General features: G+C 41.6%; 1 protein-coding gene across 5 annotated transcripts in view; it reads right to left on the reverse strand.

Moving 5' to 3' along the window:
- The window catches only part of wizb (WIZ zinc finger b), a 37072-nt gene that overhangs the window by 8741 nt on the left and 3631 nt on the right, over positions 1 to 24700 (reverse strand). For 2 of the 5 annotated variants that reach the window (XM_058050477.2, XM_058050476.2), the window contains exons 3-12: positions 24345 to 24546; positions 24025 to 24100; positions 19583 to 19728; positions 18142 to 19497; positions 16811 to 17236; positions 12204 to 12569; positions 4770 to 4898; positions 2150 to 2698; positions 1635 to 2069; positions 1057 to 1557 (exon numbers count right to left, since the gene is read on the reverse strand). In XM_058050477.2, coding sequence (XP_057906460.2) covers positions 1057 to 1557; positions 1635 to 2069; positions 2150 to 2698; positions 4770 to 4898; positions 12204 to 12569; positions 16811 to 17236; positions 18142 to 19497; positions 19583 to 19728; positions 24025 to 24100; positions 24345 to 24546 — 4186 coding nt within the window. Of the gene's footprint in view, positions 1 to 1056; positions 1558 to 1634; positions 2070 to 2149; positions 2699 to 4769; positions 4899 to 12203; positions 12570 to 16810; positions 17237 to 18141; positions 19498 to 19578; positions 19729 to 24024; positions 24101 to 24344; positions 24547 to 24700 lie in introns of all 5 variants that reach the window. The other 3 variants (XM_058050479.2, XM_058050478.2, XM_058050480.2) reach the window with 3 other exon arrangements.

Genomic DNA, 24700 nt, shown 5'->3' on the forward strand with positions numbered 1-24700 from the left:
ATGCTGTGGTGTAGTTGTTTATACATTTGAGTTTTCACAAATTAAAAAAATTACATGTCAAAGTGAAAGTGATTTTTAGTTGGGAACTGATATTTTCCTGAAACTTAGCTACGTTCTACTGCTGATTACTAAAGAACGGAATTTTTTTTGTGATGAAAGACCATACTATGGTCTACTACTGCCCGGGGGCCACATGCAGCCCACCAAGCGTTTGAATCCGGCCCGCCAGTTGATTTCTAAGTATTTCAACTTTTAAACATACAAACTGGCAACATGACTTGCAAACTGTAAAATTAAATTCCATAGTTCCATGTGGTCTGATGTTTAAAGTGCTCCTGAAAAAAGGGACATGAGAACATACAGCTGATAGCATAACACTTTTACAGATAAAATTAGACAAATTATTCAAGGAAAATTACAAGCGTACAATATTGTCCTTGCTCACAGTGCAACAAAATTAAAAAACACAGCATAAACACAATTAACATATCAATAACAACATCAAATAAATTAACAATGTAACTTAAAACAGTTATTTCCAAATGCCCGCAAGGTATGCTGGGTAGTAACCAAGAATATGTTAACTAATCCACAAAGTCATACATTGCACAAATAGAAGCAGATCCCCGGTCAGGCATATGTGTGTGTGTGTTAAATATATGTTCTGCCCCCCCGGACAATTTTGTTAACTCAATGCGGCCCACCAGTCAAAAAATTTGCCCACCCCTGCACGAGAGACATAAATAGGGAGACTCCATGATGATTCAATTAAAGCTGAAACGTCTTTAGCAATTCAATGTTTGAGTCTATAAAGCAGTTATTAGAGCCCATCAGGTGAGCCGAGGGAAATTCTTCAATTTCCCTTAATTGATCTGACAATGATTATTTAGTCCAGGTGGAACAATTTAATGTTCTACCACTGGACAGCAGAAGATAGACATAATTAACCTGTTACATTTAATCTCGTACATTTAAAATAAGCGCCTTGGCTCAATAAAGGTTGGGTTACGCAGGTATAGAGGATGAATACAAGCTTAGAAGATCAAACGTAGTTACCCAAGTTGAGGGGGAACCCGCTGTCAGAGCTGCTCCAACCAGAACTGAGAGGATCAGTGGGGAAACTGTGGCGACCACTGCCCACGGCTTCAGGAGCCGTGACCTCCAGCTGCACCGGCTCAGGCTTCAGCTTGAGGATGAGCCCGCCGGAGGACGTCGGCGGTGTGGAGCCCGACTTAGAAGCTGCGGATTGAGGAGAACTAGAGGAGCAGGAGAAGGGTAGGCGGCTGAGGAGGGCCGATGGCGAGGAGGACGTCGAGAGAGGGGAACGGGAGGGTCCGGGAGAAGACGGAGGGGGTGTTTTTAGAGGTTTTAGTGGAAGGGCGCAGGGTAAACCACGTCTTGTGATGAGTTCCCTTAGGGTGTCGATTGGGGAACCGTTGACCGACCACTCGGTGATTCCCATTTGACGTAAGTGGGAACGAGCATGGCTGGACAGTCCTTTACGGTTCTCAAAATACTCCCCACAGAATTCGCAGCCGATTTCCTTTGAAGGCTCTCCTGGTGGTAAGAAAAGCAAACGGTTATCTTGTGTGATGTCGCACAACAGACTGAATCATTCTTCAGGAAATACTCACTTTGAGGCAGGGCCATGATCTCACCACTACTGAGGCGGAAGACCTGCATGGAAGATGATTTGAGACGCTTGGCGGGCGGGCCAAAGGATGAGGAAGAGGTAGCTTTGGAGGTGGACCCGCCTCCGGCTGTTGTCGTCTTAAATAGTACGGATGGAGAAGTGGAAGTCAGGCTCAGCGGAGGCTTCTTTGGGGGGGAGAGAGTGGCCGTGATGTTCTGCGTTTCGGTGGCGAGGTTGAATTCACTGGCTTTGTGCTTGAATTCATCCGTGTCCATGAGCTGGTTCAGGAGCGCGATAGGAGAACCTTTAGATTCGGAGTACTCCACCCCAAAGTGACGCAGGTGAGCCCGTGCATGGCTGGACAAGCCTTTCCGGGTTTCAAACCAGGCACCACATAGCTGACAGACGATGTCTTTGTTGGCGTCCATGTCAAGGGCTGCAAACAGAGATGAAAACAATGAAAGCCAATCAAGAACAAGGTCATGTGATTAAACGTGCAATCAATCAGACACTCACTGAGGTTGAGAGGAGCATCATTCTCCTGCGGGGCCCAGATGGGTTTGGATTGTGGGATCGTCGTGGAGAGGTTAGGGACTGAGCTTTTCATCCCGGCAGCCTTGTGCTCAGTCGAACGTAAGGGAGACGACACGGGCAGTAAAGAGGAAATGGGGGCTTTCCTCACGAGTGGCAACGGGGAGCTGGAATGAGCCAGAATTGGAGAGGCACAAGGAGATGGAGAAGAGGAACAGGAGGGGGGCACCGCTTTTACTGCTTTGGTCAAGATGGAAAGGGATATGGATTTCACGTCTAAGTCTCCTCCCAAGTCCTCACGTTTCTGGGAGTCAAAAAGAGAGGAGCTCCTGGGTGACTGGGGCTCCCGGTGAGGTGAGCTTATTTGGCTGTGTACATTACACTCCTTGGCAGTCTGGCAGGGGGGGTCGATGGGTGCACCGCCGCTTTCTAAAACACAGAGTTCCCTCTGCAGATGGTGAGAGCGGGCGTGGCTGGACATGGCACATCTGGTCTCAAACTGAGCTCCACACAATTCACACTTCAAGTCATGAACTGGAAGAAAGGCCAGAGAAGCTCATTTAGTATCTTCATAGAATGAGAAACAAGTTTGCAAATAAAAATACCAGGATCTTATTATTGTGGCTCGCTTTGGTTCAGGTCGCTATAGTATTTAACATTAAAACATTAAATTTAACATTAATTTTTAACCATGTCACAAAACAATGCAGGTGCATTTTAAAATGGCTTGAGACCAAATAAATCCCCGTCATAATAAATCCGTCCATCCATTTTCTGTACCGCTTATTGTCACCAGGGTCGTCGGTATGCTGGAGCCTATCCCAGCTGTCTTCGGGCAAGAGGCGGGGTACACCCTGGTCTCGTCGCCAGCCAATCACAGGGCACATATAGACAAACAACCATTCACACTCACATTCATACCTATGGACAATTTGGAGTCGCCAATTAACCTAGCATGTTTTTGGAATGTGGGAGGAAACCGGAGTACCCGGAAAAAACCCACTCATGCACAGGGAGAACATGCAAAGTCCACACAAAAATGAGAGAGCAGGAATCAAACCCGGGTCTCCTAGCTGTGTGGCCTCCTATGGCTAACCACACGACCACCATGCAGCCCACAGTCCTATTAATATGTCATCTTTCCCTCTGTAAAAGCGCAGAATTGCCATTTGTGATATTTTGGCTAATGCTGTCATATGATTAAAACATTTAATCAAATTAATCTGTTTTCAGATAATCACGATTAAACACAATTTGTAACCATGTGCGAAATATGGCAATTTTTACTGCATTTTATGAACAAAAAGATAAATGTCAACACAATTTCATATGTAATTAATTATATATCAATTCCATAGTTAATTTAATTTCATATACATTTCATACAATTTCACATATTCATATTTGTATGTATTGACCACATATATATGCATAATAAACATATTATTGTGATTTTCAGAGTGTTCATGAATGCATCTCCCTGTCTCTAGTGACAATAAGGAGGGTCACGATGCTCGCGGACATGCTGGAGCCTATCACAGCTGTCTTCGGGCGAGAGGCGGGGTACACCCTGGACTGGTGGCCAGCCAATCACAGGGCACATATAGACAAACAACCATTCACACTCACATTCATACCTATGGACAATTTGGAGTCGCCAATTAACCTAGCATGTTTTTGGAATGTGGGAGGAAACTGGATTACCTGGAGAAAATTCATGCACACCCGAGCAGGGAATCAAACCCGTGTCTCCTCGCTGTGTGGCCAGCATGCTAACCACGCTACCATGCAGCCCACCGCCATTACACAGAATCATAAATGCGGAATTGGCATTAGTGACATTTTGTCTTGGGCTGTCAAATGATTAAAACATTTAATCAAATTAATCTGTTTTCAAATAATCACGATTAATCAAATTTGCAACTATGTGCGAAATATGGCAATTTTTACCATATTTAATGAACAATTTCATATATAATTGAATATATCAATTCCATACAGTTACATGTATATACTATTGTACTACATATGCATTTGATACAATTTCACAGATTCATATTTGTATGTAATGACCACACATATATGTATAATAAACATATTATTGATATTTTCTGAATGTTCATGAATGCATCGCTCGTCCAAACATAGAAGTGTGGCATGATGCACATGAATTAATTAATTTTCCGATTAATTAAATAAGTTAATAACACACCCATTGTTGACAGCCCTATTTTTTTTAACATGCAAGTCGTACTGTGTGGTCTAAGTATGCAATACATAATCCATACGGACATACACTTTCAGGAAAAACTAAATAATTTCCTCCATAGCGGCACCATTACTTGCAACAGGGGTATTACTGAGGGAAAAAAATGCTGCTTTTGATCTCTTGATACCTTTACAGCACAGCAACGTACCTTCATGTGCCAAGAAAAGAAACAGAGTCCATTAAATGGACCTATGGGGGCCATTTATCTAAATTTTACCTTAAGGAACAAAAATGGTCTCCTGCTGTACTCCCATATGTAACACAGTAAAGTACCATTTATTTCCACAACAAGCATTACCATTCGGGTTGTGGGTAGCAAATACGTCTCTTCCTCACCTTTGGTGTCTGCATCCTCCCCTGGTGAGAGGCTATCCTCCTCCATGCTGTGCAGACGCGTTTTCTTTGGGCTGGAGCTCAGACCATCTTTAGCCAGGTGCTGTTGCTCATCCTCTTCTTCTTCTGTTGCTACGGTAGAAGAAAGTTCATTTGTAGTCCTCATTAATCATATTTCTGTGTGTGAACCTAATAGTTCTTCAGAAAAAAAACATCTTCCAGCAGCAAAAGCAATAAATATACTATACAGTAGCATCACTGGGAGGGTTTCCAGCTTCCTAGCATGCTTTGCGGCAATTGTTTTGTAAAATTGCGTGTTTACAGGTAACATACTTGTTTATTATTCCCTACAGTTACCTGCTACATGTTGTGTTGTCATTGTTCTCTCCACACTAACACCAAAGTTTGTCAGGGAGAGGACCACGAAATATGGTTGTGCAGGCCGTTTTCATGTTTTATGTATCAGGATGGTGTAAAAAAAAACAAAAAAAAAACATATCAATAAGCCTTTACCAGATTTGAAATGGAGGCAATCCAATCTCAGATGAATAACACAAGGCGTATGATACAATGCTATTACTTATTTAACAGCTACTAAGCCAAAACGGAGAGGCGGTGTGTAAAACAACTAAGACTTTCCATAGAAAAATGTATGTAGCAACCAGTTTCTCCACTTTATTTGATTAATTGGTGTCAGCAAGTACGATCAATAATAGCTGTACTATTTTCTGGTGTGCGTTCACAGTTCAAAGCAAGAATTAGCCTTTCGTATCTAAAGCGAGTACTGCATCAGCGGTTATGAGCATAGTACAACACGCATACAAGCGCAAACTATCAATCAATATGGTGGGTGGATCATGATCAAGCTGGATCCATTGCAACTACTGAATCATCCATGAAGTCATCACAATATTAAAGCAATCTGTTGTCTAATGATCAGCGGTTACAACCTGACTGAAACTGGGTCATGTCGGTGTAACATGGAACAGGTGAAGAACCGAGATGTCGCAATAGCTCGGTTAAAGTCTTTTTAAGGCAGGTGGTGGTCTGAAACTCGGTTTGTGTCATTAATCCATTCCAAAAGCTCAGACCAAAACCGGAACCGTATGAAAACGATGTACTGTAAATCCAGTTGATCTGCTTTTATAGTTTTAAATGCGGGAACCAAATGAGCATTAAGCATTTACTGAACACTCTTGTTGGTGAACACAGTGGAGGGAGGGTGGAGGACGATGGAAGAGCCACAAACTTTCAGGAGTAGACTAACTCAAACTAACTCTCAATGCCATTTCTCACCTTTTAATCAACGTTCTGCCACTATCTACTTTTTTTAAACATTTTTACTTAATTTCAAAAACACAGGTTATTACGCAGTGCCCTTGAACGTCTCACCAGCGTAGTGCACAATGCTTACTTGAGGAAGAGGAAGTTTTGTGTACATTCTATTAAAAATTTAAACCACACACACAAAGGGTGTTGAAGGGATTCCCTGGCAGGGCATACTTGCTCACGGTGCAACAAAATAAAAACACAGCATTAACACAATTAACACATCAAATAAATCATAACAACTTAACTAAAAACAGTTATTTCCAAATGCCCGCAAGGTATGCTGGGTAGTAATCAAGAGCACATTAACTAATCCTTGTTACTTCGCTGACAACCTACTTTAAAATGCTTATTCATTCATTCATTCATTCATTCATTCATTCATTTTCTACCGGTTTTCCTCACGAGGGTCGCGGGGTGCTGGAGCCTATCCCAGTTGTCTTGGGGCAAGAGGCGGGGTACACCCTGGACTGGTGGCCAGCCAATCACAGGGCACATATACGTAGACAAACAACCATTCACACTCACATTCATACCTATGGACAATTTGGAGTCGCCAATTAAGCGAGCATGTTTTTGGAATGTGGGAGGAAACTGGATTACCTGGAGAAAATTAATGCACACCCGAGCGGGGAATCAAACCCGGGTCTCCGAGCTGTGTGGCCAGCACGCTAACCACACTAGTACAATGCAGCCCACCGTCGTTATACAGAAATCAGAAATGCGGAATTGGCATTAGTGACATTTTGTCTGGGGCTGTCAAATGATTAAAACACAAATTAATCTGTTTTCAAATAATCACGATTAATCAAATTTGAAACAATGTGAGAAATCTGGCAATTTTTACCGTATTTTATGAACAAAGAGATACATTTCATGTATAATTGAATATATCAATTCCATACAGTTAATTTTATTTCATATACATTTCATACAATTTCACAGATTCATATTTGTATGTAATGACCACACATATACGCATTATAAACATATTGATATTTTCTGAGTGTTCATGAATGCAACGCCTGTCAAAACAGAAAGGTGTGGCTTGACATGATACACATGCATTAATTAATTTTCCGATTAATTAAATAAGTTAATAACACACCCATTGTTAACAGCCCTATTTTTTTTAACATGCAAGTCGTACTGTGTGGTCTAAGTATGCAATACATAATCCATACGGACATACACTTTCAGGAAAAACTAAATAATTTCCTCCATAGCGGCACCATTACTTGCAACAGGGGTATTACTGAGGGAAAAAAAGCGAAATATGGCACTTTTTACCGTATTTTATGAACATAGAGGTACATTTCATATATAATTGAATATATCAATACCATACAGTTAATTTAATTTTTTTTATATTCCTATGAACAATTTGGAGTCGCCAATTAACCTAGCATGTTTTTGGAATGTGGGAGGAAATATTACTTATTAGTTTTACTAATTTACATATTACTTATTACTTACTTATTACTTTAAGTTGTGACACCTTTCAAAACTGTTTATTTATTGTAAAGAGAAGGAAAATAAGGATGATGAAGCATTGAAGATGAGAGTGCAAGGTGCAATAATAACATATGAAAGAAAGAACAATCACGTGACCTGACCTATTCTATGCAAGTTCTGCGATTTATAACAAAGTAATACATTGCACAAATTGAAGCAGATCCCCGGTCAGGCATGATGATGAGGAACAACGTGCCATATTGCGGGACAAAAATGGATGAAAGACACACACAAAAAAAGACATGGAGACAGACAAAGCTTTCGTCTGGTGGGCGGGCCCCTCAGCTCCTCACTGTCATGGAGCGACGATGTGACACCTCGGGGTGCAGACTAACAACATCATGTTCATCATTCGGCCAAAACACGGAAAGCAAAGTCAACCTCTCTCGCTCCACTTTGCATCCTCTCCACCGAGTTCAACTTCGGCGGTGGCCAACGTGCAAGTTGGATCCCGGAGGCTCCGAAGTTAACACATTCCCAACCACAGCGCGGCATCTTAAGACAAAATCAAAGCCAAGTAAAATGGCGAAGATTGGGCAATTTTAGGGAAGACGCTCACATCAAAAACAACAAAGAACGGGGCCACGTCAGCGACAAAGAAGGTCATCTCATATGAGTAAAGACATTCTTCACACGTCACCTGTGCGAAGACGCATGTATTATCTTGACACTTTTTTTTTTAATGCCCCACCATGGCACTCAAGATGCGGCTTGAGTCCAGCACCGTGCATTCGCCGCGGTGGCCACCGAGAGCACGCTGATCCCACACACCGGCAGTTACTCACCGGTCCGCAACCGCAGTGCATCGGACTCCCCCCGGCAGCCGACGGCAGACGGCTTTTCCGCTATTGTTTGGGTCTGCGGGGAGGTGGAAGCAGCCATTTTGCCCCCATATGCACCGCTGAGCTAAGGCGTGACCAATCGAGTGGAGGCGGAGGTTGGGATGAACGCACCGAGTGCCACCACATCAACCGGCAGCAGGAGACTTTCTCGCCGCGCTCACCCCCCCCCCCCTCTCTCTCTCACACACACACACACACAGAGAGAGAAGCAGATGACACTCCCCAGCATTCAAACTGACAGGTGAACTTGAAGCATTCATACTGTGTGTACCACAGCATCATACATCTGTCATCATCCATCCTGCCTTGCTGCAATGCTAAAAACACCATCATCCAATCACTTACCAACTAGGGGTGGAAGAAACTATCGTTTCGGCGATATATCGCGATACTTCGTTCCACGATATTCGATATTAAAAAGTATGATATGGATATTTTTAGGCATTTATTTTTGAGACCAGGGGTCTCAAACTCGCGGCCCACAGGCCAAATGCGGCCCGCGAGACGCTAGTTTGAGGCCCCCACCTTGATACCAAAGTTTATGTTGAAATGACAGCTTAAAACTGTGTGTGCACACTGGACACAATTAACATGATTTTGCCCCGCCCATACTGTTACCCTACCCTGTTACCCCGCCTTGTTTTGCTTTGGATTAGCAATGAAGCTAAAGGCTAATGACGCTGGGTACAAATAAATGCAGGAAATAATTTGGTACAAAACGTAAAATAGCATCTCATCAAACATGTTAAAGTTACGACGCTGCTCCCAGATGGAACTGAGTACGATGCTAACTTGCTAATTGGGTAAAATGATTAAGTTTCATTAATGTTCATGTTAAAGGTTAAATAACTGTTAATACTGTACATTTGAATCTGAAAAAAATTATTTCTCTACCAACTGTATGTGGTTTCTTACGTTTTTCTTATTTGCTGTTTTATTATTATTTTACTTATTTATTACTGATTTATTGTCTTTATTCTTAATTTGTTTTGTTTTTTTTATTTCTGATTTTAATTGAAACCTCCGATCGCTAGGTGGCAGCACTTACGTAGTCAATTAGGCAAGGACGTTGAGTTGAACGAGATTGACGAGTGAAACGTCCAGTTCAACATGGCAGAATACAAGCACATAACAGCGACCCCTGCGGCGTACAAGGCTGAAGTGTGGACACATTTTGGATTTCTACACAAAGTAGGATGTGCAGAAATTGACAACACCCATGCCGTTTGTAAAATGTGTCGTACCCGAATAAAGTATTCGGGAAACACGACAAATCTGCAAGACACCATGAGGGACCTGCTGCTAGCAAGCAATGCAAAGGTCCTTTTGTATACTACAAAAGTAGTACTGTGATATTGAAAGTATTTTGTTTTTCAAATTGATATCACTATTTTGTTAAATAATGGTTATTTCAAGCATCCTAAAAAGACTTTTTATTGATGTTAGTTACTTTGATCCACAAAAATACTGTTCTGATGGTGGATAAGTCAGGGACTGTATACTCTGCATTTTTTCACAGCTTATAGAATGTGAACATTTGAGCAGGATCTTGAGACATAATTTAATTTATTTGTTTTTTATGGTTTTTTTTTTTTTGTAAATTTAAAGCTGGATGTTAAAGCTTTATTTATCCAAATGCTACACTTTTAAGTTTTTACAGAGGAAAGTTTGTGATACATCATAACATACTGTTCTAATTGAATAAAAATGTGTTTAGTAAGAGCATATTGCTGGTGGAATTCAGTTTTTCCAGGAAATAATCTTTAACTACAAGAAAAACAAAAAAAAAATATCACCTTGTTAACAGTATCGTGATACGTATCATATCACCAGATTCTTGCCAATACACACCCCAACTACCAAGACTGTTTTTAGTGGGGGATAAAACCCCTAATATAATATAACCCTGCCATTCAACCACTTGGAGTAGCTAAAACACTGACTTTTTGCCTCCTCAGTAGTCAGAATCTAAGTACTACGACTGACACTGACAAATAGCAGTTTCGATACACTGAAAATAAGGATTTTTGGGGGGTTGACTGATATGTTTGCCTTGAAAATAACTCATTAAAAACACAATAGGGCCATAGCTTGAGTCCTTACTGAATCCTATTTTAAATGTAACAATGGTGCTCCATTTGGAGATCCTTGGTCACACGTGTGTAAACAAACAGCACATGCCTCCGTTTATAACTGCTTTATACTGTACACGGTCTGTGGCAATGTTTACTGTAGCAGACGGTTTAGCAATATGGTATGTGCCAGTATGCTACTGGTGCAATCATTTGTGTGGAGGCACAATCCACATCTCATAGCGTTCCTGACAAAAGTCTACCTATCAACCAGCACCTGTGTGTAAACAATTTCATTGGCTATTTAATGCGTCAGTCGTCATTAAGCTTGGCTGTAACTGACTTGAGCTTGGTAGGGTTTAAATATGATCCAGGCCCGGAAAACCAATCTATCGATGCTGCTTTCACATCATATCAGTATATCCAAACTGCACCACATGTGAGAAAGAACATTGGAATTGGGTGACTTGAACCCTGCACTGTAAATCCAGCTACATTGACACCTTTGGGCTATTTGCAATTTCCACAAGATTTTGTGTCTGTTTTTATTGACCAATTCCAAGATTCCCAACTATGATTCCGTTAACACATAGGGCGCTACTAACAGTACGCCAAACAGACAAAAGCATGCTGACACACTTGGAGTTGGACCATCGTTCCCCATTGAGTCATTCATTGCTAGAGCCTATCCCAGCTGTCTTCATGCGAGAGGCGGGTACTGGACTGATTGCCAGCCAATCACAGGGCACATATAGACAAACAACCATTCACACTCACATTCATACCTATGGACAATTTGGAGTCGCCAATTAACCTAGCATGTTTTTGGAATGTGGGAGGAAACCGGAGTACCCGGAGAAAACCCACGCATGCACGGGGAGAACATGCAATCTCCACACAGACATGGCCGAGGGTGGAATTGAACTCGGGTCTGTGTGGCCTGCGCTAACCACTCGACTGCTGTGCAGCCCACAAAATAAAATACAGAAATAATTAATTAATCATTAAATTAGAGAATTAATCTCAGTTTCATTATGAGTCACCCTCCTGGCTGAGACGCCCAGCCACCTAGCCAAGGGCTGCTTGAAACCAAATCAGACCAAAACACCAACAAACAGCTAACAGGAATTTAACATGGATGGAAGAACATGCAAACCTCATACAGAGATGCCTGAGGGTGGAATTGAACTCGGGTCTCCTAGCTGTGAGGCCTGCACACTAACCACTAGTGCACCGTGCAGCCTCCCCATGGAGTCTTTATTAGTAATTTGTTATTGTTATGTTTCCAACATTTTGGGAACAGTTTCGGAAAGGGTCTACTGCACAAAATCAACGTCCCATGAAGGCATGCTTGGATTGCACAGAACCCTGACCTCAAGCCCATCTAGGGTAGCGATGGTGAGCCAGCAGGGGGTCTGTCTGGTCCAATACACACATGGAGTGTATTTCACACCCTTTTAGATTTACATCTTTGACTTGTATTACACTATCAGGGCTACAAAGAAACCAGATCTTAATCCTGCCGGGTTTGGACAAGGAACAAAAAACAGCCTGGATTTTTGCACCAATCAGAAAGGCATTCACACTCACACACTATTTCCAGCTTCCTTTAACATGCAGAAAGACTTGTGAGGAGAAACATCTACTGTTCCGCAACTAATCCACACAGTAAAACTTACCTTCTGTGACACCATCCTCCTCATTCACAGGTTCAGGTGATGCAGAAGCATTTATGCTCATCTCACTTGTCTCCCTTTCCAGTTTGACTTCAATAATCCCATTCTCCTCATCATCATCATCCTCATCCTCCTCTTCCTGACCGGATATCGGGCTCCGAGGGGGAGCTGTAGGGATTACAAGGTCAGGTCTGCTGGAGAACAGCTTTCTCAGGATGTGGATCGGGGAGATGGTAACGTCCCAGTTGGTGATGCCAAAGTCCCGTAGATGCGCCCGGGCGTGGCTGGACAAGCCGGCGCGGGTGTCAAAGCCGGCGCTACAGAACTCGCAGTGCATCACACTGTATGTGGCTGGATCAAAGTTGGCCACTGCGGAATGTAAAAAAAAAAATAAATAAATATTAATCTGCTCAAAATCTGCATTATTTTGCACATTTACGGCATGAAATGACATCACCGTTGCGATACGGCCTGAAGCCCACTCCATGAACTAAATGTTTGGCTCACTCGGTTGGGATGAGTCCAAACACTTTGCAGTTCCAAAACATTGTACTTGAGAAAAGCAATAATGCAGCAATGATGTTGTGGCATCAGTGCTCATAAGACCAATCATATCGTGCTTGGGGGGCCCACTTCCAAGATTTCCAATACATTCACTTATTATTGGCAGCCTGCCACAATAAAATTTGGACCACCACAGAAGGATTGGGCAATACATTTCCCTGTTGTTCAAAATCATAATCGGATTTTCTGATTTTATTGTCGTTACAACTCGGTCCAGTAGATGAAAACGTAACTCTGTAAAGTCAGAAGCACACATAACACAAAAATAAATTACCACGTATGTATAACAAGTGCCCGCAAAGCATGCTGGGTACTTCAGCGGCAACTCCTCCCAATGCTACAACATAGTGAGATATTAGATGTACAACATTTTAGTCATGAGGTTTAAAAACATCGCACATTTCTTATAACACAAGCCAAAAAAGGTCAGTAAGGATAATTCATAATGCCGCCGACAGAGAACATACTAACTCCTTATTTCTAAAATCAGAAATACTTAAACTTGCTGATATAGTTCATCTTCAAACAGCTAAAATAATGCATAAGGCTAAAAATAACCAATTACCTAAAAATGTCATCTAATACTTCTCTACAAGAGAGGAGAAATATGATATCAGAGAAGAAGTACATTTGAAACACTTATATGCTAGGACTACGTTAAAAAGCCATAGCATTTCAGTATGTGGAATCAAACTATGGAATGGATTGAGCAAGACCCTCAAACAATGCACAACGATGAGCCAATTCAAGAAACAATACAAGCAGTTGATGTTTGCTAAATACAAGGATGAAGAGTCTTGAACCAGTCATGATGTGCTATATACAGTGAAGAAAATAAGTATTTGAACACCCTGCTATTTTGCTATTTCTCCCACTTAGAAATCATGGAGGGGTCTGAAATTTTCATCGTAGGTGCATGTCCACTGTGAGAGAGATAAACTAAAAAGAAAAATCCAGAAATCACAATGCATGATTTTTTAACAATTTATTTGTGTGATACAGCTGCAAATAAGTATTTGAACACCTGTGTATCATCTAGAATTCTGACCCTGAAAGACCTGTTAGTCTGCCCATTAGAAGTCCACCTGCACTCCATGTATCATCCTGAATCAGATGCACCTGTTTGAGGTCGTTAGCTGCATAAAGACACCTGTCCACCCCATACAATCAGTAAGACTTTAACTTGTAACATGGCGAAGACCAAAGAGCTGTCCAAAGACACCAGAGACAAAATTGTACACCTCCACAAGGCTGGAAAGGGCTACGGAGCAATTACCAAGCAGCTTGGTGAAAAAAGGTCCACTGTTGGAGCTATCATTAGAAAATGGAAGAAGCTAAACATGACGGTCAATCTCAATCGGAGTGGAGCCCCATGCAAGATATCACCTCGTGGGGTCTCAATGATTCTAAGAAAGGTGAGGAATCAGCCCAGAACTACACGACAGGACTTGGTCAATGACCTGAAAAGAGCTGGGACCACCGTTTCCAAGGTTACTGTAGGTAATACACTAAGACGTCATGATGTGAAATCATGCATGGCACGAAAGGTTCCCCTGCTTAAACCAGCACATGTCAAGGCCCGTCTTAAGTTTGCATATGACCATTTGGATGATACAGAGGAGTCATGGGAGAAAGTTTTATGGTCAGATGAGACCAAAATAGAACTTTTTGGTCATAATTCCAATAAGCGTGTTTGGAGGAAGAAGAATGAAGAGTACAATCCGAAGAACACCATCCCTACTGTGAAGCATGGGGGTGGTAGCATCATGCTTTGGGGGTGTTTTTCTGCACATGGGACAGGACGAGTGCACTGCATTAAAGAGAGGATGACTGGGGCCGTGTATTGTGAGATTTTGGGGAACAACCTCCTTCCCTCTGTCAGAGCATTGAAGATGGGTCGTGGCTGGGTCTTCCAACACGACAACGACCCGAAGCACACAGCCAGGAAAACCAAGGAGTGGCTCCGTAAGAAGCATATCAAGGTTCTAGCATGGCCCAGCCAGTCTCCAGACCTGAACCCAATCGAAAATCTTTGGAGGGAGCTCAAACTCCGTGTTTCTCAGCGACAGCCCAGAAACCTGACTGATCTAGAGAAGATCTGTGTGGAGGAGTGGGCCAAGATCCCTCCTGCAGTGTGTGCAAACCTGGTGAAAAACTACAGGAAACGTTTGACCTCTGTAATAGCAAACAAAGGCTACTGTACCAAATATTAACATTCATTTTCTCAGGTGTTCAAATACTTATTAGCAGCTGTATCACACAAATAAATTGTTAAAAAATCATGCATTGTGATTTCTGGATTTTTCTTTTTAGTTTATCTCTCTCACAGTGGACATGCACCTACGATGAAAATTTCAGACCCCTCCATGATTTCTAAGTGGGAGAAATAGCAAAATAGCAGGGTGTTCAAATACTTATTTTCTTCACTGTATATCACTATATTGACACTTACTATGGTACACATTATGTCATTGGATGGTCATATCACCTCGTACTTCTGTATGTGACAAAAAATAAAATAAAATAAAATAAAATAAAATAAAATAAAATAAAATAAAATAAAACAAAATAAAATTAAATTAAATTAAACTGTATTAGGAAAGCAGGGAGTGAACAAATGTAACAGTTACTGATTGTAAGTACCAGATGGAGGGGTATGATTTAATAAGCTTTGCTTCTTCCTACTCCTTTTGGGCATGTGGAACTGTGAACTGATTAGGTGATGCACTCAATTGTAATCGGATGCATTTTCAAATGAAATAGAACCATTACTATTACCAAAAAGCTAATTTTTACCCATCGACACACACCAACACTGAGTTTTACATCATGCTAAATTATCCAAATAAGATACAAAGGGTACTATCAGTATTGGATCGATACTAATGTGATACGATTGATATTTTTCAGTTCTTAATTTTGAGACAAAACCAGAAAAAAATTCAGAAAAACCTTCAAAAAGTGTTGGAATAAGTACTGTAAATTAATTGTTATTGGTGGTATACATGGCCTAGAGCAGTGATCCCAAACAGGGGTAAGCATACCCCTAGTGGTAGATGGAGAAATTGCAGGGGGTACATGTAAATATAATATAATACAAGTAAAAATATAATACAAGTAAATATGCAGTTTTATCGCTATACTGCTCACATCCCCTAGTGGGCACTGTGGGGATTGCTGTGACATGCTATATGATCCATTACCGACATACTTATATGTTGTTTTTCTTTTTAAATTTAAATTCCTTCATGTGTTGTTGGTTTCAAAGATACCGGTGCTGCATTGAAGACTGCTGGGATGTACGAAACTTGCATGGACCCGCCCTCAAAGTCTTCAAGGTGAACATAGACAGATGTAAACAGCAAAATGACTGATGAGCGTAATAAGCTGGTATTTGTTTTCTTTGTCTGTCGGCAGTCTAGACAACAAGAAACTTCATGTTGTGTTCAATGGTCTCCTTTGGTACACAGTGAGTCAGGTTTTTCCAACTCTAATTATTTGTTTGACTCAGTTGTTTGTTTGTTTTTTTTATGCCGGATGCCGTTCTATTTATCCTTGCTAGGAACCAGTATTGGAGCGATCCAGTGTCGGGGTGTTGAGGCACTGGGCGGGATCTAAAATGACCACAAGGGAATTTCAATAATGAATTGATTGCTACATATCTGTAATGTATATTTCTTAGCTACCTTTTGAGTGTTAAGCTGCTGTGTGATGAGTTTAGCTTTCTTCGTAAAATGACACAATAAGTCGGACTGTTGTATTGTCCGGAAATTATGCGGGATTGTCCAAGAAGGTGAAGTTATTCCTCTGGAAGAATTTTTTTTTGCCTTTGCCATTGACATTGAATAATAATTTTTGCCAACATTTTGGCTTTTAATGATCATTGTATCCTTGAACATGTCAAAGCATCTTCTCCTATGACATGGATAACTAAGCAGCATAGCGGCGTCAATATTAGACCTCTTCCTAATAAGCCTGTCTCTCCCTCCCTTGCAACGCCCCTTCCAGTTGCAATTGTAAATTAAAAATGAGAGAAGAAGTCTTACCTTTCTTCTTCTTCTTCTGGTAGGAAAACCTCTTCTCAATTGCGTTGACCTCCTCGGGGGATATGAAGTGGCGCACATTGTAGCTGACGCCCACCCGGTTCAGGTGACCCCTCACGTGATTGGCCAGCCCGATGCCGTTATGAAATCGATCGGGGCAGTAGGGGCATTTCCTCTCCACATTCTTCAGGCCCTCCAAGACCTCATCTTCAACGTCATCCAAGATGCCCCCAGCAGACAGGAAACGTCGCATGCGCTCATCGTAAATGCAGTCTTCATCGTCATCCTCGTCACCGCCGTCGCTGTCAATTTCCGCGAAGGCAGAAGTAATCCTGTTGCTCCTCCGCAACACCTTTTGATTGCTTTCTTCCTGCTTGTCGTTCTCCTTCAGACTTTTCCTTGTGGGTGACAATGTGGCGCTCGGCCGCTCTGCACACAAAAATATCATCAGACTTTAATACGACGTGTGGTTACTAGGTGGAATAATAAGCAATAGTGTGAGCTAAACTCTACTACTGGCAGTGCATAAAAGGAAAGTGAAAGTGAAATTGGAAACAAATCCACAGCTGCTAAAATGCCACAAAAGTCATCAAAAATAAAGATGGCATCCTTGAACATGTGAAAGGATCTGCTCTCTTCGGACCTGCACACTTAGCAGGGTGAAGTCCACCTACGTTCTTTTCTTCTACCAGTTCTTAAACAATGCCAAGAGTCTCAAGAAAGGTTTAAGATTTAATATTATACAAGCAATTGCAATGCCAGCACTGGAGAGAAAGGTCAGCCCATCAGCCAAGGCCTAGCAAGGTCCAAGCGGTCTCTAAAGTGACATAGAGTTGCTCTTCCTCCTGTGAGGGCGGTTCCAGTGATCAGGAAACTTCCTGTTAACTGTTTGTTGGTGTTTTGGTCTGATTTGGTTTCAAGCGGTCCTTGGCTAGGTGGCTGGGCATCTCAGCCAGGAGGGTGACTCATAATGAAACTGAGATTAATTCTTTAATTTAATGATGAATTAATTATTTCTGTATTTTATTTTCATGTGTTCTGTGTACAGACTTTTGAACCTCACCCAAAGGTCAGCCCACCAGCCAAGGCCTAGCAAGGTCCAAGCGGTCTCTAAAGTGACATAGAGTTGCTCTTCCTCCTGTGGGGGCGGTTCTAGTGATCAGGAAACTTCCTGTTAACTGTTTGTTGGTGTTTTGGTCTGATTTGGTTTCAAGCAGCCCTTGGCTAGGTGGCTGGGCATCTCAGCCAGGAGGGTGATTGATGATGAAAGTGAGATTAATTCTTTAATTTAATGATTAATTAATTATTTCTGTATTTTATTTTTTGAACCTCACCTGTGTCAGATCCAGCCGTGGTGTGCCATTTCCCTCCGACCCCCTCAGAGTCTAGCTCCGCCATCCTCTCCTCCTGCTCCGCTTCACTCCCCGGAAGGTCCTCTTCATTGAGTCTGGCTCTTCTACTGAACCTCCTGTTTCGGTTACGTCTGAGAACTTCTGTCTCACCATCCTCAGAGCCATGGCGGGCTTTAGCTTGAGATGCGTTGGACGGGGAAGCAGAGTCAGACTCGCAATTGGAATCCAGGACGGAGTTTAAAAGATCATAAGATGAACGGCTGGTCTCGGCATCAACCTGTGTCCTCATGATGGAGTTCTTTTCCGAGTGGAGCCGTTTTCCTTGCGCTCTTACACTCACTTGACTTAAGCCCGGAGAAGATGAAGCCACGCATGATTGGGAATCAGAAGATGAGGACTTCATCATGGATTTTTTCCTCGTATGCGTCTTGGTGTGATTAGCAAGCGCCTGGGAGGTTCTTGTGCTGAAGTTACATTGGGTACAGACAAAGCGGCGGCGGTACAAAACCGCTTGGGGCTGGAATGTGGTTCCAGAAGAACCAGGAGGGTTTTGAGGTGCATTTGATTCAAGAGCAGCTTCATCTCCATCACATGGGGGCTGATACAATGGTGGGAAAGTGCCTGGCACCTTGTCAGGAGTCGCCACCGGACTAAAATGTTCATGCTTAGCATCGAGTATTTCTTTTGTTTTGTCATCTTCATTAAGCTTCTGGATTTCCAACATGATCTTCAAACGAGACTCCTGGTGCCTTTTTTGGTGGTCCTCCAGTGAAACACAAGTGGGCAGGTCCCATCCACACTCACTACATAGAAAACCACCCGCTTCACCCGTTTGGGGGTGCTCGATCATGTGCTCCTTTAGGTGGACCTGCTTTTTAAAGTAAATGCTACATTCCACACAGGTGAAAATGTCATGTTCCAAATTACAGTCTCCATCTCCGATCATGATCGGATTGTCCGCCAATCCCTCCCCAAAGACATCTCCACCTTGACTCGGAGGTGATGTGTGAGGACTCCCGCTTTCCTGCGTACCAGTCTCAGTCAAAGTGTGCGTTAAGGTTCCAAGGCCGGTGAACGGCCTGAGGAGGAGCTTATTCTTTCTGGACCTCTGAATGAGTGTGCAGTGAGGCCACGGTGCAGGAGGGGAACTCTCAGGGTCGGAGTCTCCAGTGAAGGTGTACACATCCTTCTCGTGCTCCTTGATGTCGTTTCCCTTGGGGCTTTTCTCCACCTCCCTTATGTCTGCATCCTCCTCCCTCTGGCAAGCATCCTTTGGTTTTGCTTTGCAGTGGAAGAGCTCGTCTCCCTCAGATATGTTCCAGTCATGGCTGCCTCCTACTGTGATGCGAAACCAGAGGAATTATGAATGAAAAAGCGTCTGTAAAAAAAAAAAGCTGTAAAAAGCATATTTTGCTCTACCTACAGTCTGTTGTCGGGCCAAGCTGAGATGCATTTGGTTCTTCTTTTTTTGTGCTTTCTTTATTCTCATTGCACACCTCTTCAGGGACAGACGGATCACTCTTCTGCTCCGACTGCTTTCCAGCTTCTTTGTCATCTTCACTACCAGCTCTGGAGAGCATCCAATGAGGGAAGAAAAATACATGACATTACACTTACAGCTTGTGAATAAGTGCATATTTCTCATTGAACAAATAACATTTGGAGTCATCATAAGCCAGTTAGCATAGGGAAAGACATGAGATGGGTGGGTGACAAAAACAGGAAAACGAGATGTCGAATCCTTTCTTTGGTGCTGTAGATCTAAATCTAAAAAAGTAATTCCGCAATAAATACAATAAAAAAAATTTTAATATATATAAATAAAATCAAATGTAAAAAAATAAATATATAGGTATTTTTATATATAGGCATTTTATTTTATTTATAAATATATAAATATATAAATATATAAATATATAAATATATAAATATATAAATATATACAGTGAAGAAAATAAGTATTTGAACACCCTGCTATTTTGCTATTTCTCCCACTTAGAAATCATGGAGGGGTCTGAAATTTTCATCGTAGGTGCATGTCCACTGTGAGAGAGATAAACTAAAAAGAAAAATCCAGAAATCACAATGCATGATTTTTTAACAATTTATTTGTGTGATACAGCTGCAAATAAGTATTTGAACACCTGTGTATCATCTAGAATTCTGACCCTGAAAGACCTGTTAGTCTGCCCATTAGAAGTCCACCTGCACTCCATGTATCATCCTGAATCAGATGCACCTGTTTGAGGTCGTTAGCTGCATAAAGACACCTGTCCACCCCATACAATCAGTAAGACTTTAACTTGTAACATGGCGAAGACCAAAGAGCTGTCCAAAGACACCAGAGACAAAATTGTACACCTCCACAAGGCTGGAAAGGGCTACGGAGCAATTACCAAGCAGCTTGGTGAAAAAAGGTCCACTGTTGGAGCTATCATTAGAAAATGGAAGAAGCTAAACATGACGGTCAATCTCAATCGGAGTGGAGCCCCATGCAAGATATCACCTCGTGGGGTCTCAATGATTCTAAGAAAGGTGAGGAATCAGCCCAGAACTACACGACAGGACTTGGTCAATGACCTGAAAAGAGCTGGGACCACCGTTTCCAAGGTTACTGTAGGTAATACACTAAGACGTCATGATGTGAAATCATGCATGGCACGAAAGGTTCCCCTGCTTAAACCAGCACATGTCAAGGCCCGTCTTAAGTTTGCATATGACCATTTGGATGATACAGAGGAGTCATGGGAGAAAGTTTTATGGTCAGATGAGACCAAAATAGAACTTTTTGGTCATAATTCCAATAAGCGTGTTTGGAGGAAGAAGAATGAAGAGTACAATCCGAAGAACACCATCCCTACTGTGAAGCATGGGGGTGGTAGCATCATGCTTTGGGGGTGTTTTTCTGCACATGGGACAGGACGAGTGCACTGCATTAAAGAGAGGATGACTGGGGCCGTGTATTGTGAGATTTTGGGGAACAACCTCCTTCCCTCTGTCAGAGCATTGAAGATGGGTCGTGGCTGGGTCTTCCAACACGACAACGACCCGAAGCACACAGCCAGGAAAACCAAGGAGTGGCTCCGTAAGAAGCATATCAAGGTTCTAGCATGGCCCAGCCAGTCTCCAGACCTGAACCCAATCGAAAATCTTTGGAGGGAGCTCAAACTCCGTGTTTCTCAGCGACAGCCCAGAAACCTGACTGATCTAGAGAAGATCTGTGTGGAGGAGTGGGCCAAGATCCCTCCTGCAGTGTGTGCAAACCTGGTGAAAAACTACAGGAAACGTTTGACCTCTGTAATAGCAAACAAAGGCTACTGTACCAAATATTAACATTCATTTTCTCAGGTGTTCAAATACTTATTTGCAGCTGTATCACACAAATAAATTGTTAAAAAATCATGCATTGTGATTTCTGGATTTTTCTTTTTAGTTTATCTCTCTCACAGTGGGCATGCACCTACGATGAAAATTTCAGACCCCTCCATGATTTCTAAGTGGGAGAAATAGCAAAATAGCAGGGTGTTCAAATACTTATTTTCTTCACTGTAAATATATAAATATATAAATATATAAATATATAAATATATAAATATATAAATATATAAATATATAAATATATAAATATATAAATATATAAATATATAAATATATAAATATATAAATATATAAATATATAAATTTTTTTATAAAATAAAAAGTAAAAAAAATATATATAGGTATTTTTTTACATTTTATTTTATTTGTATATTTAAAAAAATTGAATATGAAAATGTAAGACTCCCCATACGCATACAGGCGGTCCTCATGTTGCAACGTTCCGTGTTGCAGCGTTTCATGTTATGGCTTTTTGTGTTTATGTGTCGTGGTTTTACGTCATTGCATGGTTAGCGGCAAGGACAACGTTTATTATTTCTCCCAAGAATGAGGCAGATTCCAAATTGCGGTGCATAAAATTATCAGAAAGTAGAGAAACGGCGAACACCACTGTCTGCTGGCCTGATCCTTGAACATGTTAAAGGATCTGCTCCTAGGGAATGCACAGTGATAACTAAACAGTCAAGTAATGTCATTGAGTCTTCTTCTTACCAGTGTATTTAAATGTATTACTTGTATTTTATTCTACCTTCATGTGGTGTGTACAGTGTGAGTGACTTAGGTGTTAATTCAGTTATAAATTTCGATTTACACTAAAATTGGACTCACAACACCCTCACACTGGAGAAACAGAACAAGGATCTCTTTGAGAAAACAGAAAAAAACTGAGAAAACAACCACTACACTAAGGCTCTCTGTGACCAAAAATAGAAAAAAGACTAAATACAAAATAGAAAACAGACTAAATATATAAAATGATCTGTTTTTTTTTCCCCAAAATAACTTTGAATTTCACAGTTTTGCTTTGAATAATCTCATAATAGGCAAAATAATCCCAAACAGGGGCGACTGTTGCAGCTGTAAAAATCCACTGTCCACTGGATTGGGTAATGCGAGTGTAAATGTAACTATAGGGTTGTTATTTCATATCTAGAGGGCTCTAATAATGTTAAAATATTTAGTAAGTCAGGTTTACTAGAGCTGTGGTTGAGTGGTTAGTGCGCAGACCTCACAGCTAGGAGACCCGAGTTCAATTCCACCCTCGGCTATCTCTGTGTGGAGTTTGCATGTTCTCCCTATGCGTGGGGTACTCCGGTTTCCTCCCACATTCCAAAAACATGCTAGGTTAATTGGCGACTCCAAATTGTCCATAGGTATGAATGTGAGTGTGAATGGTTGTTTGTCTATATGTGCCCTGTGATTGGCTGGCGACCAGTCCAGGGTCTCTGGGATGGGCTCCGGCACCCCTGCGACCCTCATGAGCGGTAGAAAGTGGTAGAAAATGAATGAAACAGGTTTACTATGCTCTAACTATGAATACAATAAATTTATAAATAAGGAATCCTACTTAATTCGCTGATCACAGTTGGGTCTGGAACCAATTTACCATGAAAAATGGCATATTACTGTACTAGTACTATATTAAGATGGAAACCGTGCATGATTTATAGGATACAAATAGTGAAAGAGAACATTAGTCATTCGTTTAATTCATGGATACATCTTGCATGAAACTGAATTTTCATTTTTAACTTACATTGGTGCATATTTCTATATTTTGGAGGTGTAGCATTTGAGTGTGTGATGAGTTTAATGTTTGAAAAAAACGTGAGTAATGACCTCCTGCAGTTCATGTTGATTTTTTTTTTTTTTTTTTTTAGCTCAAGAGCTGCCTGGTATGGAAAATGATAACTGTGTTGGTAACACCGTCCCAACAGTGGTCTTGATAGCTTTCATACATGCATTGTTATGGTAGAATCCAGGTTAATACGTCCATGTTTTTACTTTGAAGTTATTTTGTACTGAACAGGAAGTCACTGTGTGCATGTTTGTAATACTGTATGATTCCGCTTAGCAATAATAAAGAAGTTTACAATACTACTACACATAAGTTGACCAATTTTTCAGTCGACCATGTATGTTGATGTCAACTTAAGTAGACTTTTTTTGTAAAAAGAAGAACATGGTGTACCAGGACTTTGACATAGACAGGTTGTCAACATGAGGAGGCTCCACTGTTCTTATTTCTTTGATATTTTTTTTGACAAAAAATATATATAAATGTATTTGTCATGTCTTGGTCCATCTTAAGCCCCTTTTACACAGCCAGGATGTTCTGTATAAAATGGGAGGTCCACGTTGTAACATGTGTAAAGCAAATTCAGCCTTCAGTTCCGAGTTCATCCCCGATGCGGCTATTTTGCAGGATCTCTGTGTAAAGGAGGCTTTAGTTTATGCTACAGTACACCACAGTACCGCCTTCCTCACCTGGGTCCAGAGGAAGGAGATCCTGGGCTGTGAGCAGCCAGACCGTGAGGGTTAGAAAAATGCTGCAGCTCCTCCTCTGACATATAACAACAGCACACACAAACCACAGAAATCACTTCACAGCCCAACAGTGAAATTCCACAGTAGAAGCTACATTGTCTCATAAACGCGCTTTACACAGGGACTACTGACTGCAAGCAGACTGAATGACATTTCAAACAAAATCGAGAGACGACAATGATAACACTTCTATTTGCTACGCCTAACTAAATTCAACGGGCTTCAACGACAAGTTTAAGATATGCAAAGCCGTGTGTTACCGTCTTGTGTTTCTTTCTCGGAGTCAGAGTCCCAGCTGAGGGAGGAAGGAAAGGCTGAGGACCTGAATCTCCTCTGTGCACTCCCCTCTGGCTCTGTGCCGTGCTGGGATCCCTCGGTCTGCTCCGGGTCCTGGTCTCCATCGTGGCCCGGTGAGCCTTTGGCAGGCGTCAGGATGTCACTCACATTGGAAGAACATGAGGACTAGCGGCAAGAATAAAAATATAGCATATTTTAAAGCTGGGACTATGCCATTGAACTTTCTTTATATCATTGGTCTCAAACACGCGGCCTGCGGGACGGACACTAGTTTGAGGCCCCCACCTTGATATGAAAGTTTAATGTTAGTGCGGCCCGC

This window comes from Doryrhamphus excisus, linkage group LG16 (assembly GCF_037039965.1).
Source record: "Doryrhamphus excisus strain RoL-2023G ecotype Guam linkage group LG16, RoL_Dexc_Guam_v1.1, whole genome shotgun sequence".
Taxonomy (NCBI): domain Eukaryota; kingdom Metazoa; phylum Chordata; class Actinopteri; order Syngnathiformes; family Syngnathidae; genus Doryrhamphus; species Doryrhamphus excisus.